The sequence below is a fragment of the Aplysia californica genome, unplaced genomic scaffold, assembly GCF_000002075.1.
Source record: "Aplysia californica isolate F4 #8 unplaced genomic scaffold, AplCal3.0 scaffold00165, whole genome shotgun sequence".
NCBI lineage: Eukaryota > Metazoa > Mollusca > Gastropoda > Aplysiida > Aplysiidae > Aplysia > Aplysia californica.
The window spans coordinates 1,085,432-1,112,740 of record NW_004797435.1 but is presented as its reverse complement, the minus strand read 5'-3'; the positions used below and the strand labels follow the sequence as shown (position 1 = coordinate 1,112,740).

The 27,309-nt window shown below is 38.8% G+C and overlaps 1 protein-coding gene and 2 non-coding genes across 3 annotated transcripts in view; all 3 read left to right on the top strand.

Annotated features, from left to right (window-relative positions):
- Positions 1 to 25,840, top strand: part of LOC100533290 (poly-(ADP-ribose) polymerase I) — a gene marked incomplete in the record, with an annotated part of 43,354 nt that extends 17,514 nt beyond the window's left edge. The window contains 17 exon segments of the mRNA NM_001204592.1: positions 668 to 787; positions 2,125 to 2,204; positions 9,731 to 9,850; positions 10,758 to 10,859; positions 11,925 to 12,076; positions 13,036 to 13,181; positions 14,772 to 14,838; positions 16,798 to 16,875; positions 17,324 to 17,456; positions 18,882 to 19,080; positions 19,711 to 19,836; positions 20,439 to 20,522; positions 22,289 to 22,411; positions 22,859 to 22,981; positions 23,947 to 23,961; positions 24,227 to 24,630; positions 25,666 to 25,840. Of these exon segments, the coding sequence (NP_001191521.1) occupies positions 668 to 787; positions 2,125 to 2,204; positions 9,731 to 9,850; positions 10,758 to 10,859; positions 11,925 to 12,076; positions 13,036 to 13,181; positions 14,772 to 14,838; positions 16,798 to 16,875; positions 17,324 to 17,456; positions 18,882 to 19,080; positions 19,711 to 19,836; positions 20,439 to 20,522; positions 22,289 to 22,411; positions 22,859 to 22,981; positions 23,947 to 23,961; positions 24,227 to 24,310 (1,752 nt within the window).
- LOC118477648 lies at positions 15,067 to 15,197 on the top strand. Its single transcript, XR_004858521.1, has one exon.
- On the top strand, positions 15,844 to 15,974 carry LOC118477649. The gene has a single exon (XR_004858522.1).
- Positions 25,841 to 27,309: the final 1,469 nt, after the last annotated feature.

Sequence of the window (27,309 nt, the reverse complement as noted above, 5' to 3'; positions counted from 1 at the left end):
CAACCTTGCAATTGAGAGAGACAGGGTGTCCAGCAAGATCGTAAAGCCATGAAAAAGTTGTAAATTCAGCGCCCTGGTTGTAAAGGTCGTAAATGGTAGTAAATGTGCCATGGCAGTGGTAAACAGTAAACAGTTGTAAATTAAATCTGCGTACAGAGCAATGAACCTGGCAAGACTTTTCAGTGAATGATCTTTGGTAGTATCAGTATCTTGGAACTTGAATATTTGAAAAGCAAATTTCACAGGTTTGACTGTAGTAATGAGAGGAGAAAATAACAAACTGAAATACTTCAGTCAAACAAGACCTGCGTGCGACACTGACATGTTGTTGGATATATTGTACATGTGTGTGTATGTGTGTGTGTGTTGATCTGTACCATCCCCATGGAAAATTGAGAAGCCTGTTTGGCAGTCACCCTGTGTGCACGCATTAGGTCTAAACCTAGCGAAGAGCGAGCGTGTGATCGTCTGTCTATCCTCCATTTTGTCGACTGGACTTTGTTGTATGTTATTTTCATTTTTGATGGAGGAGTAAAACATTTTAAAGAAGAATTGCTCAACATAAAATGAAGATGTAATAATAATAATTATTATTATTATGATAAATAGAATGTATGCTGCACATTTCCATTTTCTAAAAATGCTTAATGCGCATGAATGATTTCAGGAGCAGAGCAAGTTGCTGTGGGAGTACCGTGACAAGCTCTCCAAAGATGTCTCCAACAATGCCATGAAACTGTTGCTAGAGCTGAATGGTCAAAGTATTCCGTCAGGAGAAAGCAAAGTAAGTCACTATTCACTGAAAAGGTTCAGTCTTTGTACTAGTACCATTGTGAACGGTGCTGTGCAGTGGTCTTTCCCTTTTTTAACATCTCACCACTATAACTAATGATATAAGTGGATGACGAAAACAGACAAAACAACAAAGTTAAAAAATTATTTGAAAGATATTCTTTTCAAATGTAAGAAAAAGCTAGCATCAGTTCTTCCAAATTTCAAGTTTTTATCTTGATTGGTTTTTGAGTTTATAGCTTTTAAAGTCATTGTGCTTATGGAGCCATCTCTTTGAAATAGGACTTTGAGAGTACTTCCATTGATTTAGCACATAATTTTCAAGGGATAATCAAATTGTACCCCATAACCCCATTTGTGGCCTTAATAAATGATGAATTGGCACAATGTGAAGCATAGCGAAGAATGTTTGACATATGTGATGGGTGAAGGTTCAATGAGTGTCTTGTTTTTGTTGGAATCTGCTTAGCTAGATTGCGTACAGAAAACGTGAGCTCAATTACTGCAAGGAGAAGTTATGTAATCAAGTATCTCTGTCTGCTGGAATTCTGCATCCTACTCAGTTGGATCTGGACCAAGCAGATAACAGAACAGCCTGCCTCTGAAGTAATGTAAATTGTTTCAATAAGAGCACAGGATATTTGCAATCATTTGAGTTTGGCTTTTTATTGACTCGTCTTCTGTTGTAAGTGCTCTTTTGAGATAAGGATGTCTGATCCAAAGAGACGAATGTTCTACTCAAGAGATTTTGGTGTAATTACTCGAAGAGCATTTTAACTCTTTGTCTCCGAGGGGCGCAAACCCACTACGCCGGGGCCCTTTTTTGGTACTAAATCTAAAAATGACAAAAACATCTCTAAATGGGTCATTAAATTGAAACTAGGGAACCTATTATGTTAGTACTTCATCTAATTAATGAACTTCCAGTATAAGAGACCTGTTTTCGGCAATTGCCGAAAAGCAATTTGATTTCGAAGTCGTTGTAAAGGAATGTGCCCGAGCCACTGTCAGCGGCTCACCGACACAGTGGTTCCGACCGCGAGCCGCTGGGAGCAGCTTTCGAGAGATAAAGAATTAAAACTTGTTCACTGTCATTCTATTACTTGGTTTTGGGCTTTTTAGCTATTTAAGAAGAATGTAGTGTCTTTGACCATTCTGATAATGCATACTGTTTATTGATGTGGACTAAATAGAATTATTTTTCTTTAAAGACAAAGAGACAATGGGAAAATACATACGGTAGTATGTGGACATGGACAGTGTTTATGCTTTTAACGCTTAATGAGATGCTGAAGTAGATGGTGGGTTTTTTTGTTGTTGTCCTTTCAGCTCTTGGATACTGTTGCTGATTGCCTTGCCTTTGGATCCTTGGATAAATGCCTTGAGTGCAAAGATGGGCAGTTGTACTATACGTAAGTAATGCTAAAGTTTGCTTTCTTTCAGCATTGTGAGCAGTTGATGGACACATCAGTGAATCAAAATACTAACTCTTTCACTCTACAGCAGTTGGAAGACATTGTGCTGACTCTACATAAACTACTAGTGAACCATAATTCTCTGGTAATGTTTGGGGGGGGGGGGAATCTTTCAGAGTTCCTATTAATGTCTCACTCTCCTCTCTTCTCCAGTAAAATTGGCTTGATCAAGCACAGTAATGTAGTGTATGTGTACACATGCACTGTTACCAGTGAGGAAGGAAACTCGCATCCCTTGTACAGTGCTTCCACTCTTCCGTATTTTTACGGAAATCCGTACTTTCTGCCAGTTCCGCACTTGTTCCTCATTCCATTCATCATCAACTCCCTCCGTTAAAAAAACTGCGACAGCGCAGGGCTGCAGAAATTCCGTACTCGCCTTCCTATCGTCTTATAGTTACGGATATTTACGGTAGTTCTCTCGGCAACAAGTTAAAGTTATTGAAACCTGCCAGATTGCGCTTTTCCTGCAATCGGCCATTATTCAATGTCCCTTGAAATCATTGCGGGTTGGTCGGCAGTACATTTTTTACCTGCAGGTGGATCAAAATCTGGCGAACCTTTTTTGCCAATTTTCTCCTTTCTATCATTCACTCATTCCTTCTGTCTATCTTCAGATTGTTGCCACGGCTGGAAAATCTGCGCATTGATCAAGAAAATTGACTTGCGATCTTAGACAAAAAAATTACTGTCAGAAAGAAACTTTTTTTGCAAATTTGTCTAGATCTAGATCAATTATCAATGCGAAGATTCTACGGCACGTGAACGCAATAAGGGCAGCGATGAAAGAAATAATAATATGCTGATACGCGAGTGCCCACTACGAGACAACGGATGGGATCGGCCGATCGCGCTGATCGCCCGACTCGGTCGCCTCAAAAACAAACGCGTTTTCAGTTTCAGGCGATCGAGTCGGGCGATCGGCCCGATCCAGCCGTAGGTAAAATAAAAAATAATTCGAAGTGGTGTTCTGAGGTTGTGACAGGCGACATTCAGACGTGAAAATTGAGAAAAAATTTGGGTATACGCTGCGCAACTGTATTGTGAAGGTACATATATTCATTATGGAAAGCACTATTCCCATTGACACTGGGGATAGGCCCAGAAACTATTCCCAGTGTCACTGGGAATAGGACCAGAAACTATTCCCAGTAACACTGGGAATAGGCCCAGAAACCACTGGCAAGAGGGCCTAGGGCAGAATTGTTTCCAGTGTCACTGGGAATAGGCCCAGAAACTATTCCCAGTGACACTGAGAACAGACACGCCCATTAGATATTTGTTCCCACACTGATCTACATGGGCATGATGGTGATGGGTTACTAAATACTAGACTAGATCTATATCTATAGATCTAGATCTAGATTCTAGATCTAGATCTAACTAAATTAAAGTAGAGTCTGGTGTGAGTTGAAGAATTTTTTTTTTTAGAAAAAGGAATTCTCGTTCTAATCTATGCTTGCTTGTTATTCAGTCGTAATTTAAATGTACGTGTAAATCTAGATTCTAGATCAACTGAGAACAGACAGGCCCATTAGATCTATTGTTCCCACACTGATCTACATGGGCATGATGCTGATGGGTTACTAAATACTAGACTTATATCTAATGCAGATCTAGATCTAGATTTAGATCTAACTAAACTAAAGTTGATTCTGGTGTGAGTGGAAGAATTTTTTTAAAGAAAAAGGAATGATCATTCTATGCTTGCTTGTTATTCGCAGTCGTAATATAAATGTCCGTGTAAATCAAGATCTACATACGGATTTTGGAGACCACGGTACAGGACAGGTAGAAATCCTTCCCCATTCTTCTTTCTTTTAGATCTAGTTCTAGTTCTATATCTAGATCTAGATCTTTTCTACGGTCAAGTCTAAGCCCTAAGTAAGAGAAGAGAACAAAAGTAGGCTGAACTGAAGTGAGAAGAGAGTCTACAATGCAAAGACTTCTGATTTTTTAATGTAAAAGAGTTCCATTGTCACTGGGAATAGTTTCTGTACCTATCCCCAGTGTCACTGGGAATAGTCACTTCGATTCATTATTCCCAGGTTTGCCTGCTATCAATGGTGCGACGTCAAATTAATTGAATTATAGTAGCAATGAAAGGGGAACCTGCTTAAACAATGCCAGCAATGGAAAGATATGTTGGTGAAGAAATCAAACAAGACAAAATGTTGGTGAAGAAATCAAACAAGACAAAATGTTGGTGAAAAAATAAATGTTATGGGCTCTAGTCTAAGCAATCTCTTCAAACAGGCTCCCAAATGCCATTTTCAACCCTCTAAAAGCACTCAATTTCAACTTCTTTGGGGGCTTCGCCCCCTGATCCCCCACCCGGGACGCTGTCCCTGGACCCTGCTGGGGGCCTCTGCGGCCCCTAGACCCCCGGCAGAATTTTCCTTACTTTTCAGCTTCAGCTGGTGGAAGCGCTGCTTGTATGAATGCGCTATAGCAAGTTTCTGGTATCTTATTGTCAGTGCATATTTTAAAAAAAAGTATAAAACAGGTAAGTATTTATGTCAGTGTTGCAGAAATTGTATGTTGTTTATATGATCGCTAACAACATATGTGAGCATGTGAGTACGGAATAAAGAGAGTTAAAGAACGAGGGATGGAAAGACTCATTATTGCACAGTGTGCTAGTAGCAGTGGAAATTTCTGCCTTTTAAAGGGCACTGGAAACATGAAGGTTTTAATGATTTGTTATCATGTTAATGTGAAAAGAATTTTCAAAATCAATACTGCCGTGCCAAGGCAGAGGGACGTATCTGCACTTTTATGATTTTGAGTAAATTGCGAAAAACTTTTGAACTTTTGCCTGCCGAAAGTTTTGCTTGAATTCAAGCCTTCTTTTGCGTGACAGTGGAGTAAATGTGAGGCATCGTGGTGAAATCAGGCGCTCGTGAGAATAATGAAATCTTGAGAAATCTGCATTTTTTGGCAAGTTTGGACATTTTTTCTCTCGAATTTTTGTTTTTAGGCTCAACACCTTGTATATCCATTCAAAAACACTTTTATGTGTGGATTTTTTGGAAAACGTTGATTAAAGACACAAAAAATGTAAATTTTGCGGTTTCCAAGGACTCTTAATCTATGGAAGTCATCAAACTGGTGGCCATTTTCTCGCAAGTTTTTACCTCTGAAACCAGGCGGCCTCACCTCCTTCAATCACAAATATCTGGACTTCTATTCAAGATAAATGAATATTTTTTTCATCAAAAGCAAAGCAAATGAATAATCTTTAAGATGATATCAATAACTCCACAAGCCTAAAAATTGATGAGCGCCTGATTCCACTGGGTCGTGACACAAATAGTTGTTATTTAATATGCAAACTACGTAGTTTAGGCAGAAAACGACGTAAATGCAGATACGTCGCTTTGCCACCGACTTTTCTAGTAAACATATACATTTGCTTTCTATGGCAAAACGACATAACACAAGAAACTTATGAAAATTTACCAAAACGACCCTTATTTATAACATATTTTTAATACGACTTCCTCTAGAACTGTTAACGTTATTGGAAATGTGTTTCACAGTTTTGACTCCTTAATTTTGCACTAAAACACAAAAAATAAATCGATAAGCGTAGTGTCCCATTTTGTTGAAAGTGAAGAACAAATTTAAAGTGCATTTTACATGAATTAGAAAAAACTCTTGAACTAAAAGAAATAATGTACATGTAGTTGAAAACAAAAAGAATCAATTGGCAATTTATGGAAATTTTTTCCCAATCATAAAATTTTGGAACATGTTATTATTGTACCAGATGTTTCACTGTTCAATGTTGTAACTAAATTGGAAAAGAAAGATGTCAACATCAAAGTTTACTATTCTATTTACTTTACGCTGTTGACTATTTTCAATATACTGAACAGTTTCGAAGGCACTGCATCTGTTATTGAAAATAAAAGGTCTATGTGTGTATAGCTGGCAAGAAACTCGTTAACCATCGAACATAGTTTTAGACTTAAGTCATAAAATTATCGATTTTTAATGGCAAAAAACATGAATATAAGTAAGTCTCCTTGACATAATAGTCTGTAAATAAAGCCGATCAAACAAAAAATTGATTTAAATTAATCTGAGTGAAAAGGAACAGTGTACATTCTGTGAAGCTAACACTCATGACTAACAAACATTGATGAGATCGTCAGCTATATCATTTGTTGGCAGCTGTTCCCAGAACAAAACTCTAGACTGGGGCATCAGAGGACACAGATTCGTGACAATTCCTTTCCTTTTTCGATGTAGATATACCTCTAGAAATGCTCCTGTCCTAAGGCAGGACACTGATGTCACAATACTTCTTCAAGAAATCAGCGGCAATAAAAGGGCTGTCATCTCAGTGAGCCTTCTTGAAGAAGAGCAATCGTACCCCTCTTCTGAACTGGACAGTTGCCATGTCCGAGAGCTTGTGGCCGCCTTTGTTAACTGTGGCTCTGTTGGAGAGGTCTTTCCAACATTTGAAGTTGGTTGCTTCCATGTTAATCACTTTGCATCGAGCCTTCTCCAGGGTATCAACATACTCTTGAAAGTCCCTGACGTCCCCACACTTTTAAAATTCTCTCTTGATGCTGTGATGCACAGAATCAGCAGCCATGAATGTGTGGCCTGTTTCAAGATATTTAAAGGTGATCTCATCGGCCAAGATGTCTTGGCTGTTCACAGCTGTGGCAAGAAAACTGAAAAAATGTCAGTTCTTATTCTGGGCGCTGCAGTTATCGGCCCACAAGATGAAGGATTTTGCATCTCTGTTCTTGAAAAAGCTCCAATAGGAATAGCAGATGGCATTGGTGTTTTTTATCAGAAACCTACTCGTTCCAAACAACTGCAACCTTGTTGCTTGATTTGCCATTCCTGCAAATATCTCGTTAAACACAATGATTCTTCTTCTCCTTATGTACTCTGAATGGTGTTGGCACAGTTCACACTCACAGGTCTGTGATCGCCTCTGTCACCGATGTATTCGAGAGTCTTTTGCATATCTTGCACTCTTCAGCGCCCAGCAAAACTGATGTTCATCCTTTTCACTTGCTTTCGATATGTCTTAAAACAGATTTTTCTCACCTCTCGACAAAAGTCAGCATGCAAATCAGTTATTGTAATGTCTGACGGAAGGTAGAGGCGATTTGATGCGTGCTCCCTTCGAGAGTGATGCACTGCTGAGTTATATTTTAGTATGTGGCGGGAAATGTCATCATGAACCAGCTTGTTGTTGGGTTCATGCTTCCATCGCTTGTCAGCAGCAGGACTTGTGCTTTCAACCGGAGCACTTTCCAAAATCCTTATGACTGCAGAGTCACTCTTTTCATTGCTACCAAGGGTAGTAAAATAAAATACTTTGCAAACAGCTTTCAAGCCTCCACCAGATTCCATAGATTGCCATAGGAAGTAACGGTACGTTTTCGCACGCCTAGATGAATTGCCAGTAGTATAGGGTTAGGCTGCTTTATACTTTATGCTGTTCCAAACGAACTGTCTCCTAGTTTCAGGGTGAAGGGACCAAATCTCTTTATTTATTGTTTTTCTTTCCTCAATGCTGAATGTCTTGTTGCATTCCATCTTGCACAAGTCAGTACGCCCTTTTTTCACAGGATGCAATTCAGCATCTCTTGTATTGTGCTCTTAAATGGTCCTTGCTTTTTTCCTCTTGAATACAGGAGCAGAACGATCTGGAGTGGGTGAAAGAAGCTGCATTGGTGGGTCGTTACAGGCTGTGGCAGAGCTTGAAGGAAGTTGCGTTGGTGGGTCGTGAGAGGCTGTGGCAGAGCTTGAAGGAAGCTGCGTTGGTGGGTTGTGAGAGGCTGTGGCAGAGCTTGAAGGAAGCTGCGTTGGTGGGTCGTGAGAGGCTGTGGCAGAGCTTGAAGGAAGCTGCGTTGGTGGGTCGTGAGAGGCTGTGGTAGAGCTTGAAGGAAGCTGCGTTGGTAGGTTGTTATAGGCTGTGGTAGAGCTTGAAGGAAGTTGCGTTGGTGGTTTGACGGTGGTAGAGGTATTAACAGTAAAAACATTTTCATAATTGGAACTATTTTGAGAAGCACTGCTGATTGAACGTCGTATATTGATGCATCCTTCCTTTTTTTATTTGGAGACTCATCTTTGCTGCTCGTGTCGGAATCAGGCTCAGGAATGTATGACAAGGCGTTATCATCATCAATCATCTGATCCTCTTTTGATTCTGTCAGTTAGAGCAGATCACGAACCTCTGCAGAGTCTATATAATGACGCTGAAGAAGACAAAACCAAAACAAATATCTATTAATTTTTTACCCGCACAATGGGGACATTGTCTTCTTTTTTTTTGCATAAAGATATACTTATAGACGACTGCACTCTTAAAGCAGCTAAAGATACCCTAATGACTAATAAAAATTAACAAAGCATAAATTACTTTATAAGTTTTAAGAAATCAAGTTAAAAAAACATGAACATAGACTCTAAAAATGCAACAACAAAAAAAGATTTAAAAAAGAACAATTTTTTTTAGCACTATCAGAATCGAACCAGTATTGTGTACATCTAGAGTCAAGCTCGCTTCAAACTGAGCCAATTTCATGACATGGCGATTGATAAGCAGAAACCACCTAAATATTTCCAATACTGAGCTGTTTAGCAATAAATTTTTTTATTTTTGGAATCTTCAGTATCAAAGGTACATCACGGCGCTATTCTAACAACCATATGTAAAGGCTGATTTTTCAAACTCATAAATCAACAAGTGCCTTGACATAGAACAGATCATTTTTTTGTTCGTTCAACAATACAGTATCATGAATCTGGATCACTGAGTCTAAAATCTAGATCTAGATCTATCCACACTTTATTTTAAAACTATTTTGATATTCTAAATTTGGTTTTAAATTAAAATCTACTCACCCTTTCAGCTATTATCTTGACTAGAAAATGCTGTCTGATTGATAAAACTTGAAGGAAAAAGTCGGTGATTGTGAGCAATGTTTTGGTTTGATCTCACCAACACGGAGCATGGGTTACATCCGGTGCAAAGATATGCTTCTTGACGTAAATGCAAACTTTGCATGTTTGATCCAGGCAGAGCGATGCAACTGCACAGATACGTCGGTCTGCCTTAGGAAATGCAGTTACGTAAGCTGCCATTGGAAATATGGGCATGGCTCTTCAGTTACGTCTGTTTGCCATAGTGAAATATCCTATTTATAGTGCAGATGTGACTTCCTGCCTTTGACACAAGATGCAGAATGGGTATGGGTGTTCATTAAAATGAAGGTGCAAAAATTAATAACTTTTGCAGATATGTCGGTCTGCCTTGGCACGGCAGAGTAGAAATCCAAGATTTGAAGTCTTTTGTATAGGATTTGTCCTTTATTATGTTCATATCACAGATTTCATGATGAAGAGATGAATAAGCAATGCTCTTTTGTAAGTGTGTGTATGTGGGTGTAATGCAATTTTATGATTTGTTTCTTCCACATCTTACACAGAGCTGAAGGCTACAAATGTTCAGGGAATGTGACCGAGTGGACCAAATGTATGAACACCACAAAAGTGCCCAAACGAAGAGCTTTTAAAGTCCCCAAAGAATTCCATGATGTTCCATTCTTGTAAGTTGTACCTCTTTTTGTTAGTAAGGGCTCCGACATGGTCTGCTTCTTCTGCTTCTTTTCAGCATTGCTGTTGTCTTCACATTTCTGGTGCCTTGCAGCTGCAGTGAAAACTGTCTGAATTAGATACATTTTCCAAACTAGCCTTGTACTCTGGAAATAACTGAGTACTCTGGGGTTTTTGGGGGCTGTGGAAGCACCATGATGAAATTTTCACGAAATCCATTTTTTTTTTCTTCATTTCAGTTTCTTTGAGGTCACATTCAACTTATCATTACTGAGAAAAAACACATTTTATTTGTAATATTTGCATGATTTATTGTAAATGACATGAAAATACATGTATTTTATTAGCATTTATTTGCAATATTTGGTCGACTTATTGTAAAGGATGTGAAAATACGCATTTTCATTTGCGTCTATTTTCAGTACTATTTGTCACTGTCAGTTTGTTACTTAACAGTAATTTACACACACACTCTCTCTCTCTTTCTCTCTCTCTCTCTCTGTCCCCCTCTCTCTCTCTCTCTCTCTCTCTGTCCCCCTCTCTCTCTTCTCCCTCTCTCTCTCTCTCTCTCTCTCTCTCTTCCTCTCTCTCTCTCTCTCACTTTCTCCCTTTTCTCTCTCTCTCTCCCCCTCCCTCTCTCTCTCTCTTTCTCTCTCTCTCTCTCTCTCTCTCTCTCTCTCTCTCTCTCTCTCTCTCTCTCTCTCTCTCTCTCTCTCTCTCTCTCTCTCTCACCCGTACCTCTCCTATAGCCCTTCCCAATGTACTTATTTTACTGCTGCTTTTACCAAAGAAAGGGCATGGTATTTTCTCTCTGAATATTACCATTATATGCTGAATTGTCACATGCAACAACTCACCTCATGTCATTTTAAGACCCATTTTGACCAACTTTGTTGGCAGGAAGAGCTACAAGTACGTCAAAAGAGAACGGGCATTCCCTCAGCTATCTGTGGCTTCCTCTTCTGGTGTGGTCAGCTCCTCTCTAGACTCTGTGGATGGACTGTGAGTCATTTGCATGTTTATATGACATTTACCTTAACATTGCCTTGTTTTTTCGTTTTTTATTACTGTTATCTCTATTTTAATTCTTTTTCTGCTCATGGTTTGCATTTACAGTTTGATGCGATACTCTCGTGCTTCTTCAACTTATTCCTTAACTGTTGGATCTTTTAGGAGGTGTCTTTCACATGTTATGTTGTCTCATTTTTCTGGAAGTGCTATGTTTTGTTGGTTGTATGATGTTTTCAAGATTTGATTTTTGTGATGGACGAGACCTGCAAGCAATAGAATGGCTAGGTCTAGAAAGATACAGTCAAAATTATTCCATTGTCGAGGAGAAAAGTGTTGTCTTTGACAGGTTGACGTCTTGGACAGTATCGTTATGCTGTAGAAAAAACAAAACAAAAGGGGGAAAAGGAAAGTGGTCTTTGTACAGGTGACTGTCTTGGACAGGTGTTTGTTGGAGCAGCTTTGACTGTTTTGCAAATTGAAACTTATGCCATAATCATTTTTAAGTTGTTTTCACCTCGAAATATGAACCTTGGCCAAATAGAAGCCAGTGTTCAAAGCAAATTTTATCGGGTGTGGCTGGAATGAAAGACATTCTTGTTAGTATTGGCTCTACCTTGCAAACTTCTTTTGTGAGATCAGAAAATATTTAAATTTAGGCTTCAAGACCTTATATTTCACTTCCTGTTCACATGTTTAAAAGTTTTAAAATGTGGACTTTTTAATGAATGTCTCTATTTAACCTACTGAACTGCATTGAACACATATATTTGTATTTGTAAGTATTATGTTGGTTGATATATTTCTTGATGATTGGATACAAATCAGAGGAAATGCCAATGAAAGTTTGACTTCTGCTAAAGAATTCCAGTTTTCTTGATCTTTTTGTGTGGATTATTGGAGGATGCCTTTAGTTTATGCTTTGTTTTTGTTTTTTTGGTGCTTTTTTTTTTGGGGGGGGGGGGGTATGTTTTGCTTGTTCCTTGCTCTAAATGGCTGTTATTGTATTCAGTGTGCTTGTCTTTACTCAAACGGTCCTTTTGTTGCTGTGTCCCCCAGAAGTAGTGAAAAACCGCTGCAAGACTTGAAGTTTGTCATTCAAGGGAAGCTGGGGAAGAGCAAAGCTCAAGTGACCAGTGACATCTCCAAGAAGGGAGGCGTGGTAGTGACAAAGGTGGACAAAAAAGTGGCGGCTGTCATCAGCAACAAAGGTTTGTGAGGTTCACTGACTGATAATAGATTGTTAATATTTTTCGCCTTCACTGACACAATTTAGATCATGCAAAAAACTGGCTGCTCTGACCCCGTATATCAAAGCAAACCCAGGCTGATTTGGATACAGCATCTTCACACGAATTGTCCTCTCTTCTTCCAGGTTGAAATTGGTACCCGCCTATTGACAACAACAGATCAGTTTGCTAGTGTTTAAGCCCATGCAATCCGCAGCTTGCACTGTATGCTTCCTGGGAACCCAGAATGTTTCTGAGGGTGTTAAGTGTGCTGGGTTAATAATAATTGTAAAACACATATAGCATGCTGTAGAGTGTGGATGTACGCTACATAAAGGCAATTATTATAAGTTTAGACCTTTGTAAGTGGCAAATTGCCTTGACTCTGCCTATCAATGCCAACCCACACTGAGTGGGATACAACAGCCGAGACAAATGGAGATATAGGGATACGAACTCATTTCTTCTACAGGCATCTGGAAAAATGCTAATGTTTATCCTAGAGATGCTGCTGATCCATGTGTCTGTCAGTATCTGTTCTTTTTAAAAATTTTAAAATTAATTTAAAAAAAAACTGATCTTAGAAGTTGATGGGAACACCATGGTAATGATATTCATCATATTGTATAGACAAAAAAGAAAAACATCTTTGATTTTGATTTGTTACTGTTTTGTCTGCAGAAGTTTGGTTATGTACTTCTTATGAAGCGGAGAATGTTTCGAAGTGGAATTGGATCTGTTTAGGTGCTATTAAATTGTTAAGTGGGCATAGCCTATAAAAATGCAGTCTTAACATTATTATTACTATTGTTGTTATTGTCACTACTACTTTATTATTATTACTGCTACTATTATTATTACTCTTCCAGTCATCATCATCACCATCATCGTTATTGCCATTATAATTGTTATTATTAATATTATTTTCTTTGTCTGTGAAGATGAAGTCAAGAAAAAAGGTAAAGTGATCAAAGAGGCAGAGGAAAATGAGGTACATGTGATTAGTGAGGACTTCTTGGAGGCTTGCCAGAAGGGAAATGTGGCGAAACTGATTGCTGAGCACAGCATTGCTACCTGGGGCTCCAATGTAAGTCTTTCTGTTGCTTCAGCACTGTTTCTGTGTGTGGAGAGTAGATATACTTTTTTGATCCTCCCTTTGAAGAAATTTAGTATATGCTTTCATGATCTTCTGTGAGACAAAGTATAATACCGAGCATCTTATTAAGGGGAGAAGCGACCATTAGTTTTGGCCGATTTTGGGTTAAGCTATGCAAATTGAGATGTTGGCTGATTTTTAAGATCAACCAGTTCTTTGTCTAAGAATAGCAGGGAGACAATTGAGAAAGTCATTATTCTCCTCGTAAATTGCCTTTGAAAACATGAGGGTGGATTAAAATATAGTGAATTTTCACAATAATTGTAGTTTTTCTCAACATGTCTTTTTTGTTGTTGCAGTTTTTCCTTACTCCTTCCTTAGTGTTCATCCTTTTGACATGAAACTTTTAGGAAACATAGATGGCAAGGCCATGTAACAAAGAGATATTTGCTAAAAAAAAAACCAAAAACTTTTCCATTGGCAAGCGATTACGTAACCTAAATTTAGAAACGTTTTTTTACACTTTGGGAACATTCTCATATTTTATTTTATTGTGATTTTATGAAAAAAAACCTCGCTGTTATGCTGATAGGGTGTGGTTCAGGTATACTCTCACCATATTTGGTCAAATGTGGTCGGTAAATAAGAAAACCTTAGGTATTTGAAATTTATTGTTTATTTTCAAGGTGGCGGCCGTTTCCATAGCAACTGCTGTACCTATGCCAAAATAAAATTGCATATCAAGAGATTTTCCTGTGCCTAACTTATAATGTGTGCTAAAATTTGATCTCGGGCAACAAACATAGAAAATGGTCTTCAAGGGTCGCTCCTTCCTTTAACATTTCATAATCTCTCTCTCTCTCTCTCTCTCTCTCTCTCTCTCCTCTCTCTCTCTCTCTCTCTCTCTCTCTCTCTCTCTCTCTCTCTCTCTCTCTCTCTCCCTCCCTCCCTCCCTCCCTCCCTCCCTCCCTCCCTCCCTCCCTCCCTCCCTCCCTCCCTCCCTCCCTCTCTCTCTCTCTCTCTCTCTCTCTCTCTCTCTCTCTCTCTCTCTCTCTTTTTCTCTCCATCCCCTCCCTCCCTCTCTCTCCCTCCTTCTCTCTCGCTCTCCCTCCTTCTCTCTCGCTCTCCCTCCATCCCTCCCTCCCTCCCTCCCTCCCTCTCTCTCTCTCTCTGTCTCTCTCTCTCTCAGTTTTTTCGTTCACATTTTTCATTGTTATGTACTTTCTGTATGAGTGATTTGAAGAAAAATCAGTATTCTAAATTGATGAGTGAGCTTATGGTTTATCTGTGAATGAAAGTGCTTACAGTTTGCATTGTTGACATTGTTGCTATCAAGTGTAATTTTAGACTACCTATCTTTGTATTTTCTGCCAGTTGTCTTTGGAATAAATGGGTTTTATATTTTTTCATACTAGTGATCTTCTTTGCAGGTGGTCGTAGGGCATTGCTTGTTGACGCTATTTCTTTGCTTTCCTTGTTTTTTCTGTCCATCTGTCTTGAATATTTTTCGGCATTGAATTATCATTGTTGTGTTGATGTGCATCTTCTTGCTCAAAGTAAATGATCTCTCTTGTTTTGCAGGTTGAGAAGAGAATTGGCCAGAGACCAATGAAGAGTGCACCAAAGAGTGGCATGACTGCCAAGGAAGGTAAACCAGAATGATTTGCACATTTTTGTACAAATTTCTCGATGTTGTTAAGCAGTAAGACTTTAAGCTTAAAAATTTTTTTTGAAGATGTGGTTGGTTGGCAGGTGCTTTGGTGTGGTTTGCTCCTTCTTTCCTATCAAACATGTGTCGTCCTTATCTCTCCTTCTTTTTTGTGTTTGTTACTCACTTGTTACCCCTCTAATCTTCAGCACTTACCTGACGTCCTGATGGAAGTGAGATACTGGGCTGGTTTGCAAAGTCTTGACCAGTCCTCACTTGACCTTCCTAAAAAATTGTTGCTCTCTGATGACCTCTCTGTATTCCAGACCACATTGAGGACAGATACGGGGCACACACTAGTCTCACAAGTCTTGACCACTCCTCTTTTTACCCTCCTGTAGAACCCCTTCTGTGGGTGGTTTGCGGGTGCTCTGGAGGGGTTTGCTTCTTCTATTCTGTCAAATATCTGTCGTTCTTATCTCTCCTCCTTCTTTTTTGTGTTTGTTACTCTCTTGATAAACTACTCTCTTGATATACATCTAATCTTCAGTACCTATAAGACCTAAATGTGTTGCAAGTTCAGTAAAACCCATACCAAGACAAAGAATATGCTTTTTTTTAACTTTCCCCCAATGGAAGTGAGATACTGGGATGGTATGCAGTCTTGACCAGTCTTCACTTGGCCTTACTAATATGATTTTCACATCTTTATTTTAAAATTTTGTTATCGTTAAGCAGTGCATTGTAAGATTTTAAACTTTTTTTTGCGAAGAAGATCTGGGTTGTTGGCGGGGGCTCTGGTGCGGTTTGCTCCTTCTTTCCTATCGAACATCTGTCGTCCTTTTCGTATCAAACATGTCGTCCTTATCTCTCCTTTTTTTAAATGTGTGTTACTCTTTTGATATATCTAATCTTTGGCACTTATAAGTCCTAAATGTGTTGCAAGTGCAATCAAACTCTTACCAGAACAAAGAAAAGGTCTTTTTTTCTCAACTTTTTCCCTGATGGAAGTGAGATACTGGGCTGGTTTGCAAAGTCTTGACCAGTCCTCACTTGACCTTCCTAAAGAATTGTTGCTCTCTGATGACCTCTCTGTATTCCAGACCACATTGAGGACAGATACGGGGCACACACTAGTCTCACAAGTCTTGACCATTCCTCACTTTACTTTATCGTCCTGTAGAACCCTCGCTCTTTGATGATCTCTTGGGGAGGACTAGTTATCACTTTTTGCCCTGAATCTTTTATTGTGTGTGTTTCTCTGGTCATTGAGAAGTTTAAGGATGAGGTTTTTCCGTTATTTCCGTTTTTTCCTGTTGTTTTGGGCATCGTCCGTTAGGAACTTTGTTTTATTGTTGAACTGATATGATGTTTTGTTGCATTTATTGCTTCGTTGCATGCTAAATCTAGTCGTGAAAAATTTTCAGTAATTTTTTCGAAAGTCCAGTGGCATCCCTGAAGCTCAGAAAGCAGAATTTTGCAGGAGCGGGGAAAAAACTTGTTTCTTTCTTTTAACAATTGTACCCACTGTATGTATTTTTTCTGTCCTTTTCAACATGTAGAATGTGTATTTGGACAAAATATATCATGAGCACTTGCAACTGATATCACAGATTAAGAAACAAATTTAGGAAATTTTGAGCACTGTTCATCTGAACAGTTGGCCAACGATTTGTATGTTGATGTTTCATTTAAGACCAGGTTTTTGAAAAGAAAAGCCACTCATAGAGAAAAGAATATTGAAGCTGTTTTAGGTCATTTTTAGTATATGGATCTGCAGTGTTAGGATTTTTCAGATGTGAATTTGGTTTTAAAGTCCAGAATAAATATGCTTGATATGATTGTGAGCCTGAACTCTTTATTCACATTCACTCAACCACTTGAGTGATGAAAATTGTGTATTATGTAATAAAATGATGTCAGGGTAACCCATTTCGTGCTCAATTTCTGCCTTGACAGAGGAAAGATACACCAAGAGTGTACCGGCCAAGGTGAAAATGATGGTGAAGGGTGGCGCTGCCGTGGACCCTGACTCTGGTACGTCAATGCTTGTTCTTTCCTTGAATATCTGTTTATCATATAGACCTTGTAGTAAGGGCGGGTGGTTGGAGAATGCTGCTGATCAGTCCTACTTTTTTTCTTTCCCACTTTTGTTTTGGTCTATTTCTATCTTTTTTCCTTCATTAAAGGGCTGTTATTGTGTCCATCTGCTTTTCTTTACTCAAACTGTAGCACTCACCATAATCTTTGCCAGTGGAAAACAGATGTCTGTTGCCGTTATGGCCTCAAACTTGCAAATTGAAGGCATTTTTAATTTGGCATGACTGCAAAATTTGAGGAGTTTCAGGTCTTTGGTAGGGGGAAGGATGTAATTTTGACCAAATGTCAATGGACAGTGAATTCGGAGGTCCTGTTCTTAAATGGCCTTATAGTGTTAAAATCACTGGTAAACCCGTACAGTGATCAATTCTATTGTTTGTTCCAGAACTGGCAGAAAAAGCTCATGTGGTGCAGGAGGGCAATGAGCCACTGACTGCTGTGTTGGGGCTGGTGGACATTGCCAGGGGAACCAACTCCTTTTACAAACTTCAGGCTCTGGAGGGGGACAACAAGATGAGGTCAGTGAGGAATGCAAGGAGACTTTCGTGACACTTAATGATATCTTTGACTGTGCTTGACAATGTTAAAGGTCGTGGTATGAGAGAGTCAGTTGAAAACACTAGCACCTGTGGAGTAATGGTTAGGCTCTTTTTCGTTGCTGATAGAAGATGTGAGTTAAATTCCTGAGCAGAGAAATTATTTTATTGAATGTCATTGTCTTCGGGGATGTTGTGTCCCACTCAACCCGGGTTGGCCCTGAAAGGCTGGGTCAAAGCAGCCTGCTTCCCAATTATTCTAAATTGTGTCAGTGGGAGTGTGAAACATTAACAACCGTTGGGGGGGGGGTTCTCTCATGAACCAGCAGATGTTATTGTTGGAGTGTCTGTGAACCCCCCCGGGGCAATGCCACTGACTGTAGTGTCTTTAGGCCATTCCCAAAGGGGGGACATTTCTCATTCAAGCATAGTAGAATTGTAAATGGGCTGACTCATGTTACTCTCATAACTGTGCCTGATCTACAACAAGGAACTGCTGCTTTTTCTTTCCTGATCCTTACTATTGTCATTTTCCTCTACTTCTTTTGAATGTTTGTCACTCTCTTGTGACCTGCTATTTCCAGGGTGCCTTGACAGTCGAAGCAGACCTTGTGCTGTTGAAGCTAGAGAGGTGAGCAGTCTAAGTCTGATTCCCTGTAAAGACTTCTGTGTTGACACCCACCCCTTGGCGCTCATATGACCTTATGCAGTTGCGAGTGCCGTAAAACCCTCTGCTATAAAAAAAAGGAGTGTCTGTCATGACAAGCTCCTCCTTCTTTTAGATATTTTTAGATGAGAGTGGTTGGTACAAAATCTGTGGCTGAAAGAGGAAGAATGCAAGTTTTATTAACGCTTCTAGTTTTTCATTATTCACATTATACAGGAAGTTGAGTAAAATATACCACACGAGACATGAACAATAATAAGGTTCAGGGATATTTTGATTCTCTGAATAGTTCGAGCACTGACCCAAAGCCCAGCTAAAAGGGTTGGATGCAGATCGAAGAAGTGAAGTGCTGGAACTGGCCAAGTGGTCTGTCCCAACTTTTCACTGGTATGTGTGCTACAGTAGTCAGGCTCTTTGCGGAAGCATGCAGAAGATGTGAGTTGATTTCAGTGTGAGGAAGCTTATTTTATTGAGTGTCTTGGTCCTTCTTCTGAGAAGCTGTACCCCACCTGACTCAGGGTTAGTCCTGAGAGGCAGAGTAAAGCAGCTGGCTGTTGAACCCTGACTCTTTGGGTTTTTTTGTTTGTTGTTTGAAGTTAGTTTTTTACGGCACTTTCAACACAATAAGATCATATAAGTGCCGAATCCCTGACTATGGTACATTGATACATGTATTTATATATAAATTGTATACATGAGAATATAAAAGATTTGCTTTCAATACTTAACTTCTGTTTCAGCTGGTGGTTGTTCAGGGCCTGGGGCCGAGTGGGCACCACAATTGGTGGGAACAAAGTGGAACGTTGTGGTTCTTTGGCCTCCGTCATTCGCAATTTCAAAGAGATGTACGGAGAGAAGACAGGGAATGACTGGGCGGATAGGAAGAATTTCCAGAAGATTCCGAACAAGTTTTATCCCTTGGAGATTGACTATGGCCAGGTAATGATTTTCTCGTATTCATCCTTGCCAAATAAGAAGGGGAAATTTCTATTACGGTTTATCAGGTTGCTTCAGAATGTTCAAAGTGTTACATTTTTTTCAGCTATGAATTAAACTGTTTTTTCTTTAATGTTGCCAATGTAAGTTATTTTGGTCAATGGATTTTATGATAATGCCAGAAGTTAAGATGGTTAGGTCTTTCACCATATATATTTATGTATATCTTTTGTTAACTTTATCATAGATATGTGGTGTGAAAATTATAAAAGAAGCAGATAATTTTAAAATATTTAATAAACCTGTAAGTGTAAATTTTGTGTAATATTATTTCATTGATCAGTTATTTATAGATTCAATTATTTTAGGCTGACATAAATTTTACTTAATGCATACATTTTCATACTTCAATGAATTTGACACAAAATAGTGTTGTAAGTTAAATCTTTACAATTGCAGCAGGACTTTTTACTGTTAGCTGATAAACTTAATTTTTGCCTGCGTCAATGTATTTTACCTTTTTTTAAAAAATCTTTTAAAATAGGCACTGTTCATATTCGCATTTCTTTCTTCTATGCTCAAAATTTATTTGTTATTTAACCCTTTTATTGTTGTTGTTTTGAATGTGTATAGGATGAAGAAGACATCAAGAAGCTGGATCTGGCATCCTCAAAATCATCTCTGCCGAAGAATGTGCAGGATCTCATCTGCATGATCTTTGACGTGGAAAGCATGAAAAAAGCCATGTTGGAGTTTGAGGTGAGTTCTTCGTATTTGGTATATATGAGCCAACGGTTATTTGGCTGGTCCATGTCTATGGAGTGATAGTTACGCTCTTTGCCGTTGCACATAGAAAACACGAGTTTGATTCTCATGTATAGAAATTATTTTTTCGAGAACGTTCTTAATGTACATAAACAATAAATTGTAGAAGACTTAATAGAGTACTAAGCTAATAAAGAACTCCTTATGTAGACAACAGTGAATAGAGAAGTAATGTGTGTAAACAACACATAATGGAGAACTCTATTGTATGTAATAACTGCTATAAAAGAACTCTGATTGATGTATGTAAACAACAGGTCATGGAGCACTTTACTATGCGAAAAAGCTTACTAGCCTATCATTCTGTCTTCTGTCTGCTGATTTATTCCTCTTATTTTTGCTATAGAAAAGGTAATTTTCTTAAGAGTGAGGGTGGTTGGATGGAGCACTATTCTTACTGTATTGATAAGGGCATTTAACTTGTGCAAATACTAATTACACAGCCACACAGAATCCTATCGTGTTAGACTTCCCAGGATAAAATGATGCTGTGGTTTAACACAGCCTCAGAAAAATGTTTGTGTTTTGCTTTTCAGATTGACATGAAGAAGATGCCCCTTGGGAAGCTCTCTAAGAGACAGATTCAGTCAGCTTATTCGGTCTTGACAGAGCTGCAAAGGGTAAGCTAGTTTACGATACTGAGCTAGTCGCTTTGTCTACCTTGCTGCAAAATTAATTTTAATTGAACTGGCATGTGTGATAGTAATTAAGTAAGTTTTTAAAGTGTTTAATGCCATTGGCCCGCACCACATCACATAAAACACTCATTTGTGAAATAGTTTCCGTAATTAAAAGGTACAGATTGTGCACAAATATTTTATCATGGATCAAACATTGCATGTGTGACAGTAAGAAGTGATTGTAAGCGAAAACGGTGTGATACCAGTAGTTTTGTGAAATAATAGTTTGATAGTCTATTTGGGAGATTTTGTTGAGAAGTTACCACCTCCACCTCAGTTCATTATAGAACTGAAAACTGTCATGCCTTTGAAATGTTTTTGCCCCACCCTGAGAGCAATTGTCCAGGGGGTCAATGTCAGAGCTGCGTAATTTGTTCTTATATTGGCATATTATATCTGTGGAATGGAGCCTAGCGTATACATCTTTGCCAGATGTGGGTGCACCCTCAACTGAATTTGTATGACAGTTCGCTCGTAGAAAAACACATACAGCCATTTGAAATGATACATTTTTACTTGTCTTATAACGATAAAGGCTGAAGATCTCACTAGCGATGTAAATGTAGCAATGCCAATCGCCCGCTGCGCCTTGGGCCGGAAATCGACCTCCGCGCGAGGGGTAATTTTTGGGCTGCTCGGAATCAGAAGTGACTCTCTTCTAAGTATAGTTACGGGAAAACTCCTGGACGAAAATAAATGAAACTCGGCAACCAACCAGAGGAAAGGTTAAACTAATGACATGCCAGCGTACAATCCCGAACGATTACTAGAACTGGAGATATTGGGGTGTTTGTGCGAATTTCCTCTGCGGTTCGAAAACTAAGCGGAGCTGCGGGTTGATCGCCGACCACACAAGCGCCCCACATGTCTTCTTTATTGCTGTAAAATTTCAGATCTCTGCATTTAGTAGATTTTCCGTACCAACTTAAAATACCCACCCATCCATTGATAAAACACTAGATCTGGAAACTAGATCACGCATTCCAAACGCGAGGTGCCGGCATGCAAGAGACGCGTGATCGCTAGGCGGCATGTGATTGGCTGCCTATAACCAAATAGGTCACCGATGACTACATCGCGGGTTTTCCCGATAGCGCTTTACAGAGTTTTAGAAGGGGTTATCGCGTCGCGGTAAAAACTATGTCACGCAATTCAAGAAATTTCACGCAAATATCAGTCTTTAAGATCCAAAGTAATAAAGACACCGAAAAAGTGATAGCAGAACTAGATTCTGCACAAAAAATCACATGGAGATTCCAAGTTTCATTCATATGCTCCAATTCATTACTGACTTATGAACAGTTTTTCCTCAAAATACATCAAAACATGTCCCACATTTTGGCGATTTTTTCCTATATGAAGGTCCTCCAACATTTTGCAAACAAAAATCCCAATAACTTTTTTATTTATCAATGGATTTTTAAAATTTAAAAACCATAGTTTTTAGAATTTACTGTATTTTCATTTAAGCCCATTTTTAAGCAAGTTGGATGAAAATTTAATTTTTCATTGTCATTGCTAGTAAATAGGGGGGGGGGGGGGGAAAGGGAAATTTTAGATATAGGAGAAGTCTTATTTTGTAACAAACCCATTCATATGTAGATATATGCTGCTTGTTATAATTTCTTTTGCATACTCCATTTTGAAATTTTTATAAGATTGATGAGTTTTGTTCATGGTCTTACTCAGTGTGTTTGTATGTTCAGTTCATTGAAAATGAAGGGACACAGACGCAGTTTGTCGACGCTACCAACAGATTCTACACTGCAATCCCTCACGACTTTGGTATGAAGAAACCGCCTTTGCTGGACACAGCAGAAGTCATAAAGGTAGGGAAAAGTCAAAGATCCACTTTTTCAAACTTAGAATTATGAATTTATTTTGTGCTAGAACTACGAGATAGGAATGGAGCTTGTATTTGAAACTTTGGTTATGAGTGGGATTGTTCTGGCCTCTGGCTCATAATTATTTTACGTAAAGGGTCTTGAGAAATAAAATGTGTACCACACAAAATTGTGCTGACAAAATTATGTGTGCTGAAAAGATTTAGGAATTATATTTCATGTGGAATCCTTGAAATAAGCTTGGTTAGACGACCTTTAAGAAACGCTATATTAACTTTTGCAACAATACTTGTTCATATGTTAATTTTTTTGTATAAATGTTACATTTTAATAGTGTGATCATAATGAGCATAAAAATTTTGATTTGCAATGGGGGTTTTTGGGGTTTTTAAAAAAAATACAAAAATGTTCTTTTTATTCTTTTTCTAACAGCAAAAGACTGACATGCTTGACAACTTGCTTGAAATTGAAGTGGCCTACTCGCTGTTGAAAGGAGGGGACGAAGGGGAAGATCCGATCACTTCCCACTACAAGAAACTCAAATGCAAGATGGAGGTAGGAGGCATTGTTGTCTCAGAAAGACTCTTTGCTTTTTGTGAATATTTTCCTTCTTCTTTCTGTTTAGTTTTTCCTATATTTGTGAGTTCAAAAGTTGATAACATCTTCATCTGTCTTCCGGAATATAGTATTCCCTTTTAGTCTAGTTAAATTTACTTCAATTAGTTTGATGTCCATTTCAATATTCATCGAATAACCAATTAACTGATTCCGTCCATTCGGCCGCTGACAGCGGCTCTGAGTTTCTCTGCTGCATCCATTCGACTGCTGTGAGCGGCTCAACGAAATCCGAAACAAATGTGCACTTTTTAACTTAGTTCCTACTTTTTAAGTTGTCGAAAGGAAGTAGAACTTGTAAACAAACCTGACCTCTATCTCTCAGCACCATTATCGATTGAAACTCCGCGAAATTCTTGCAAAAATCGTTGTTTTGTTGTCGCGATGTAGGCTAGATCCAAGGGTAAATAACACGGAGCCTGGTATAACAAAAAGGCCCTTCAAAGAAAGATATTCAACTTAATATGTGAAATTCTTGCATAAATGTGTGCTATGGTGTTATCGCTACAATGTTGTGTTGATTCCTATGGATTATAAGGACTTGTAGAGCTGTGAAAATGCGATAAGTCGAAATTTTCGAAGAGGTGTTATGCAATTTTTTTTCCTCATTCGTTTTTGTCAGACGGAAAATACAATACAAACAGATTATAGGCAATTGTTATTGATAAAAACAGATTCCCCTATTGATTCCCATCACTTTGGTATATTACAATACCTATTAGAGTGACTTAAAGCGTTACAGTAATGCATTAAATAGATGCACCCCAGGTCTAAAACTGAACAAGGAAAAATAATTCTGTCCAGAGCCTGAAAAAATCATAGAGGGAATCAGTTAACAACCCCCCCCCCCCCCCCCCAAAAAAAAAAAAAAAAAAAAACCCTGTTCCGCGTGCGGTTCTTTCTTTAACAAAAGTATTCTTGTCATCTGCATTCGTAGCAGGTGGTCTCCATTGTCAGTCATCTCTATCCAGGAACACCAAGGGCCCACTGTTTTTATATTGTTAAATGAAAGCTTGCCCAGAGAGCGCGGTAGCTTCTACTTCTTTACTTTTCCAGCAGTTTCTTCTTTTTTATCTATCTTATCTTTCTTTTTTCCCCAGCTCTAAAATATATAATTATTGTTGTGTTGGTGTGGTTTTCTGTACTCAAACTAAACTAAACCCAAATCTTGTTGATTTCCTTAAGCACCATCACAGATTCATTGTTTACGACACAGCTCAGATCAACATGAAGTACCTTTTCAAGATGAAATTCAACTACAGGTGGTAGGAGCTGCCTCACAGGGTTAGGGGAAGTCTGCACTTGAACGATGAGAGGAGACCTGCACTGAGGAAAGAGCCAAGGAAAACATACATAATGCTTGGATTATGACTGTGAATACTAATGTTGTATCGATACAACTGAAATTAACCGGTGTCTGCGGTGTAGTGGTTAGGCACTTCTAGAAAATCCAAATTTGATTCCTGCTTAAAGAACTTTTTTTATAGGGTATCTTGGTCTTTCTGCTGAGACATTGCATCCTTCTCTGCCCAGGTTGGCCCAGACAGGCAGGGTCGAAGCCCACCTCCTAAATGATTTGAATTGTGTTTGGGGGGGGGGGGGGTAAAAACATCAACAATTGAGATCATTTAGGTTGCTTCGACTCTTCCGGTCAAAGTCAGGGCAGACCAGGGCTGAAAAGGATAGTAAGTTAGACTGATCTTGGGAATATGTTTTTGATTTTAGTTTTATATTCGTGTATCACCCAACACTAGGACCTAACAGTTGTATAGTTTTATCTGTGTCTTGAATGTTTGCACTTGGATGCATAGGTTATTGCACTTCCAGTGGCTTCTGTTTTAGATCAAGATAGGACTTTGAATGATTACTCTGTTCAATTAAAGAAATAACATAAGTAAGTTGGAATGAATCTTTGACAGGTTGTGTTCTTATTGTCCTGTCTATTTGAATTTGATTATGATTTTTCTTGAATCTTTAAAGCATGGATAGCTTTTCTGATATTATATTGACTGCTGTCTGGTTACAGAATTTTTAATGTTTGACGTTTTGCCATGGTCCTCCTTAACACATACACCCTGATTCGCCTGTTGTAAAGAATGTAAATTATATTGAGGGGAGGCCTGAAAATTTACATAATAATTCTTTACCAAAACCCAGTATAGTTGCCGTGATGCTGGTGTAAAATGTTGTAGCATTAGGCGTGTTTATGTGTATGAAGAGGATGAAGTAATTTGTAAAATTTACATACTTGCTTTCATCATTAGTGAGGTTCTTCTCTGAAGCACATCGTAGGTGTGAGCTTTATTTTCATGAAGGGAAGTAATTTTACAGAGTGTTGATGGGATATTGTACCTCTACCCTCAACCTAGGTTGACCTTGGCAGGCAAAGTTGAAACAGCCTTAATAAATCTTTTTAGTTGGTTTTTAAAAATGTTTACAAGCAATTACAGTCTATCAGTCGTTTTCATAGGTTGTGGAGCACAGGATGTCTACACACTTTCTTCAACCTTTAATGTTGTTGGCCAGTTTCTCTGGCTGTCCTCAGTTAATGTCTCTTTCTCTTTGTGCATCTTTTTTTCCTTTTCCCCTTGGAGCTCATCCGCAAGGATTGCCATTTGTTACTGGGGGGGGGGGTGATGTGCATGCCTTGTTTTTATTCCAAATTGAGAAATTTCATTTCTGTTTCTAAAAATGCATGTTTACAGTCTTTCTTCTGTATATTCCATGTTGATAAAGAGTAGCACTTGATGAACATTATATGCTTATTGTTTTTCTTTAAATAGATATCATAATGACTTACACCTGTGTACTCATTTGTTCATCTTTTGCTTGTCATTGTCTTTTTTCAAACACATGTATGTTGTCATGGTGAGTGGTGTTAGGCTCCTGGCTGTTAAGTTCCCACAAGGGGAAATTTTATATTGCAGTATAACACGGATAGCTCGAATTCGTTGGGACCGCCCTCGGTAGTTGGAGGGATCCGTAGTTTAAGGGATATGTTTTAAAGATAAATAAGTAAAAAGTATGGGACCACAAGCACAGTTCGGTGGATGCTTGATTTAGGGTCTCCTGTGTTCGACCTATGTGTTATACTGTATTTTCGTCTACCTGACCATTATTGTGACAGTGTGCTTCTTTTTTTTTTTTCAAACAAACCAACCAACAAGGTCTCTGTCTTGCTGCTTGAGTGCTGTATCCCACTCAACCCAGTTTACTGACCGGTAGTGGTAGAGTTGAAGCATCCTGCTCCCAAACTGATCTAGATTGTTCCTTTGGGGTATAAGATGTTAGCATTCAAGTGTAATATAATACAGTTATATCATATACTGGTGATATAATGCCACTGATTGCATTTTAATGGGCTGCTGTTGGTCGACTGTTGCTGCACAGTAATTCAGTAAAGACATGCTTCACTTTAGTCATAGCCAGTCATTGAGTAGAATGGCAGTGGTTGGCGCCGTATGTCCTATGAATGATAATTGTGTAGGAATAAAGCCCCTTTCAACACTATGAGGTTATTTACGAGGTGAGACGTCTGAACTTTACGTCCGTCTCTGATAAAATTGAATCCAGTTCGCTGAGACTGAGAGCCTTGAAAACTTTCCAAAATATCCATGTTTAAGTTTAAGAATGCTTTATTGAGGATTCAAATCAGGACCATCCGCACCTCGGCTCAATGTGATATTCACTGAGCCAGTGGCACTCTGCAAACCCCTGGAGTGGAAGATAGTTAAAGCATTAAGACTAAGACCATGAAACAGTCTTCAAAATTTAAGAACATGAAGTCCACCTGTGAAAAGCGAGTTGACATTCTTGTTCCATGACAGGGAAGATGGATTTCCTGGACGTTATACTATTATTACTTACATTATAGTTATACTATACAGTCAGGAAGTATACAATCTTCTAATTCTCTAAAGATCTAAAGAATTATCCATGCCTGGAGCAAGTCCAATCATCTGCTCAAGCTGTCTACAGGGTTTTGAACGCAGTTATTTCTGGGGTGCCTTGATAGTTGAAGCAGACCTTGTACTGTTGAAGCTAGAGAGGTGGGCAGAGTGGGTCTGATTCCCTGTAAAGACTTCTCTGTTGACATCCACACCTTGGCGCTCATATGACCTTATGCAGTTGCGAGTGCCGTAAAACCCTCTACTATAATAAAAAAAATAGTACTGTATGCCTCCGATGATCATGGAAGCTATCAACATGATCAAACCTTTGAACCTGTGTTCCAAGAGCATGTCACACAAAGTTGGCAAGATGGGATA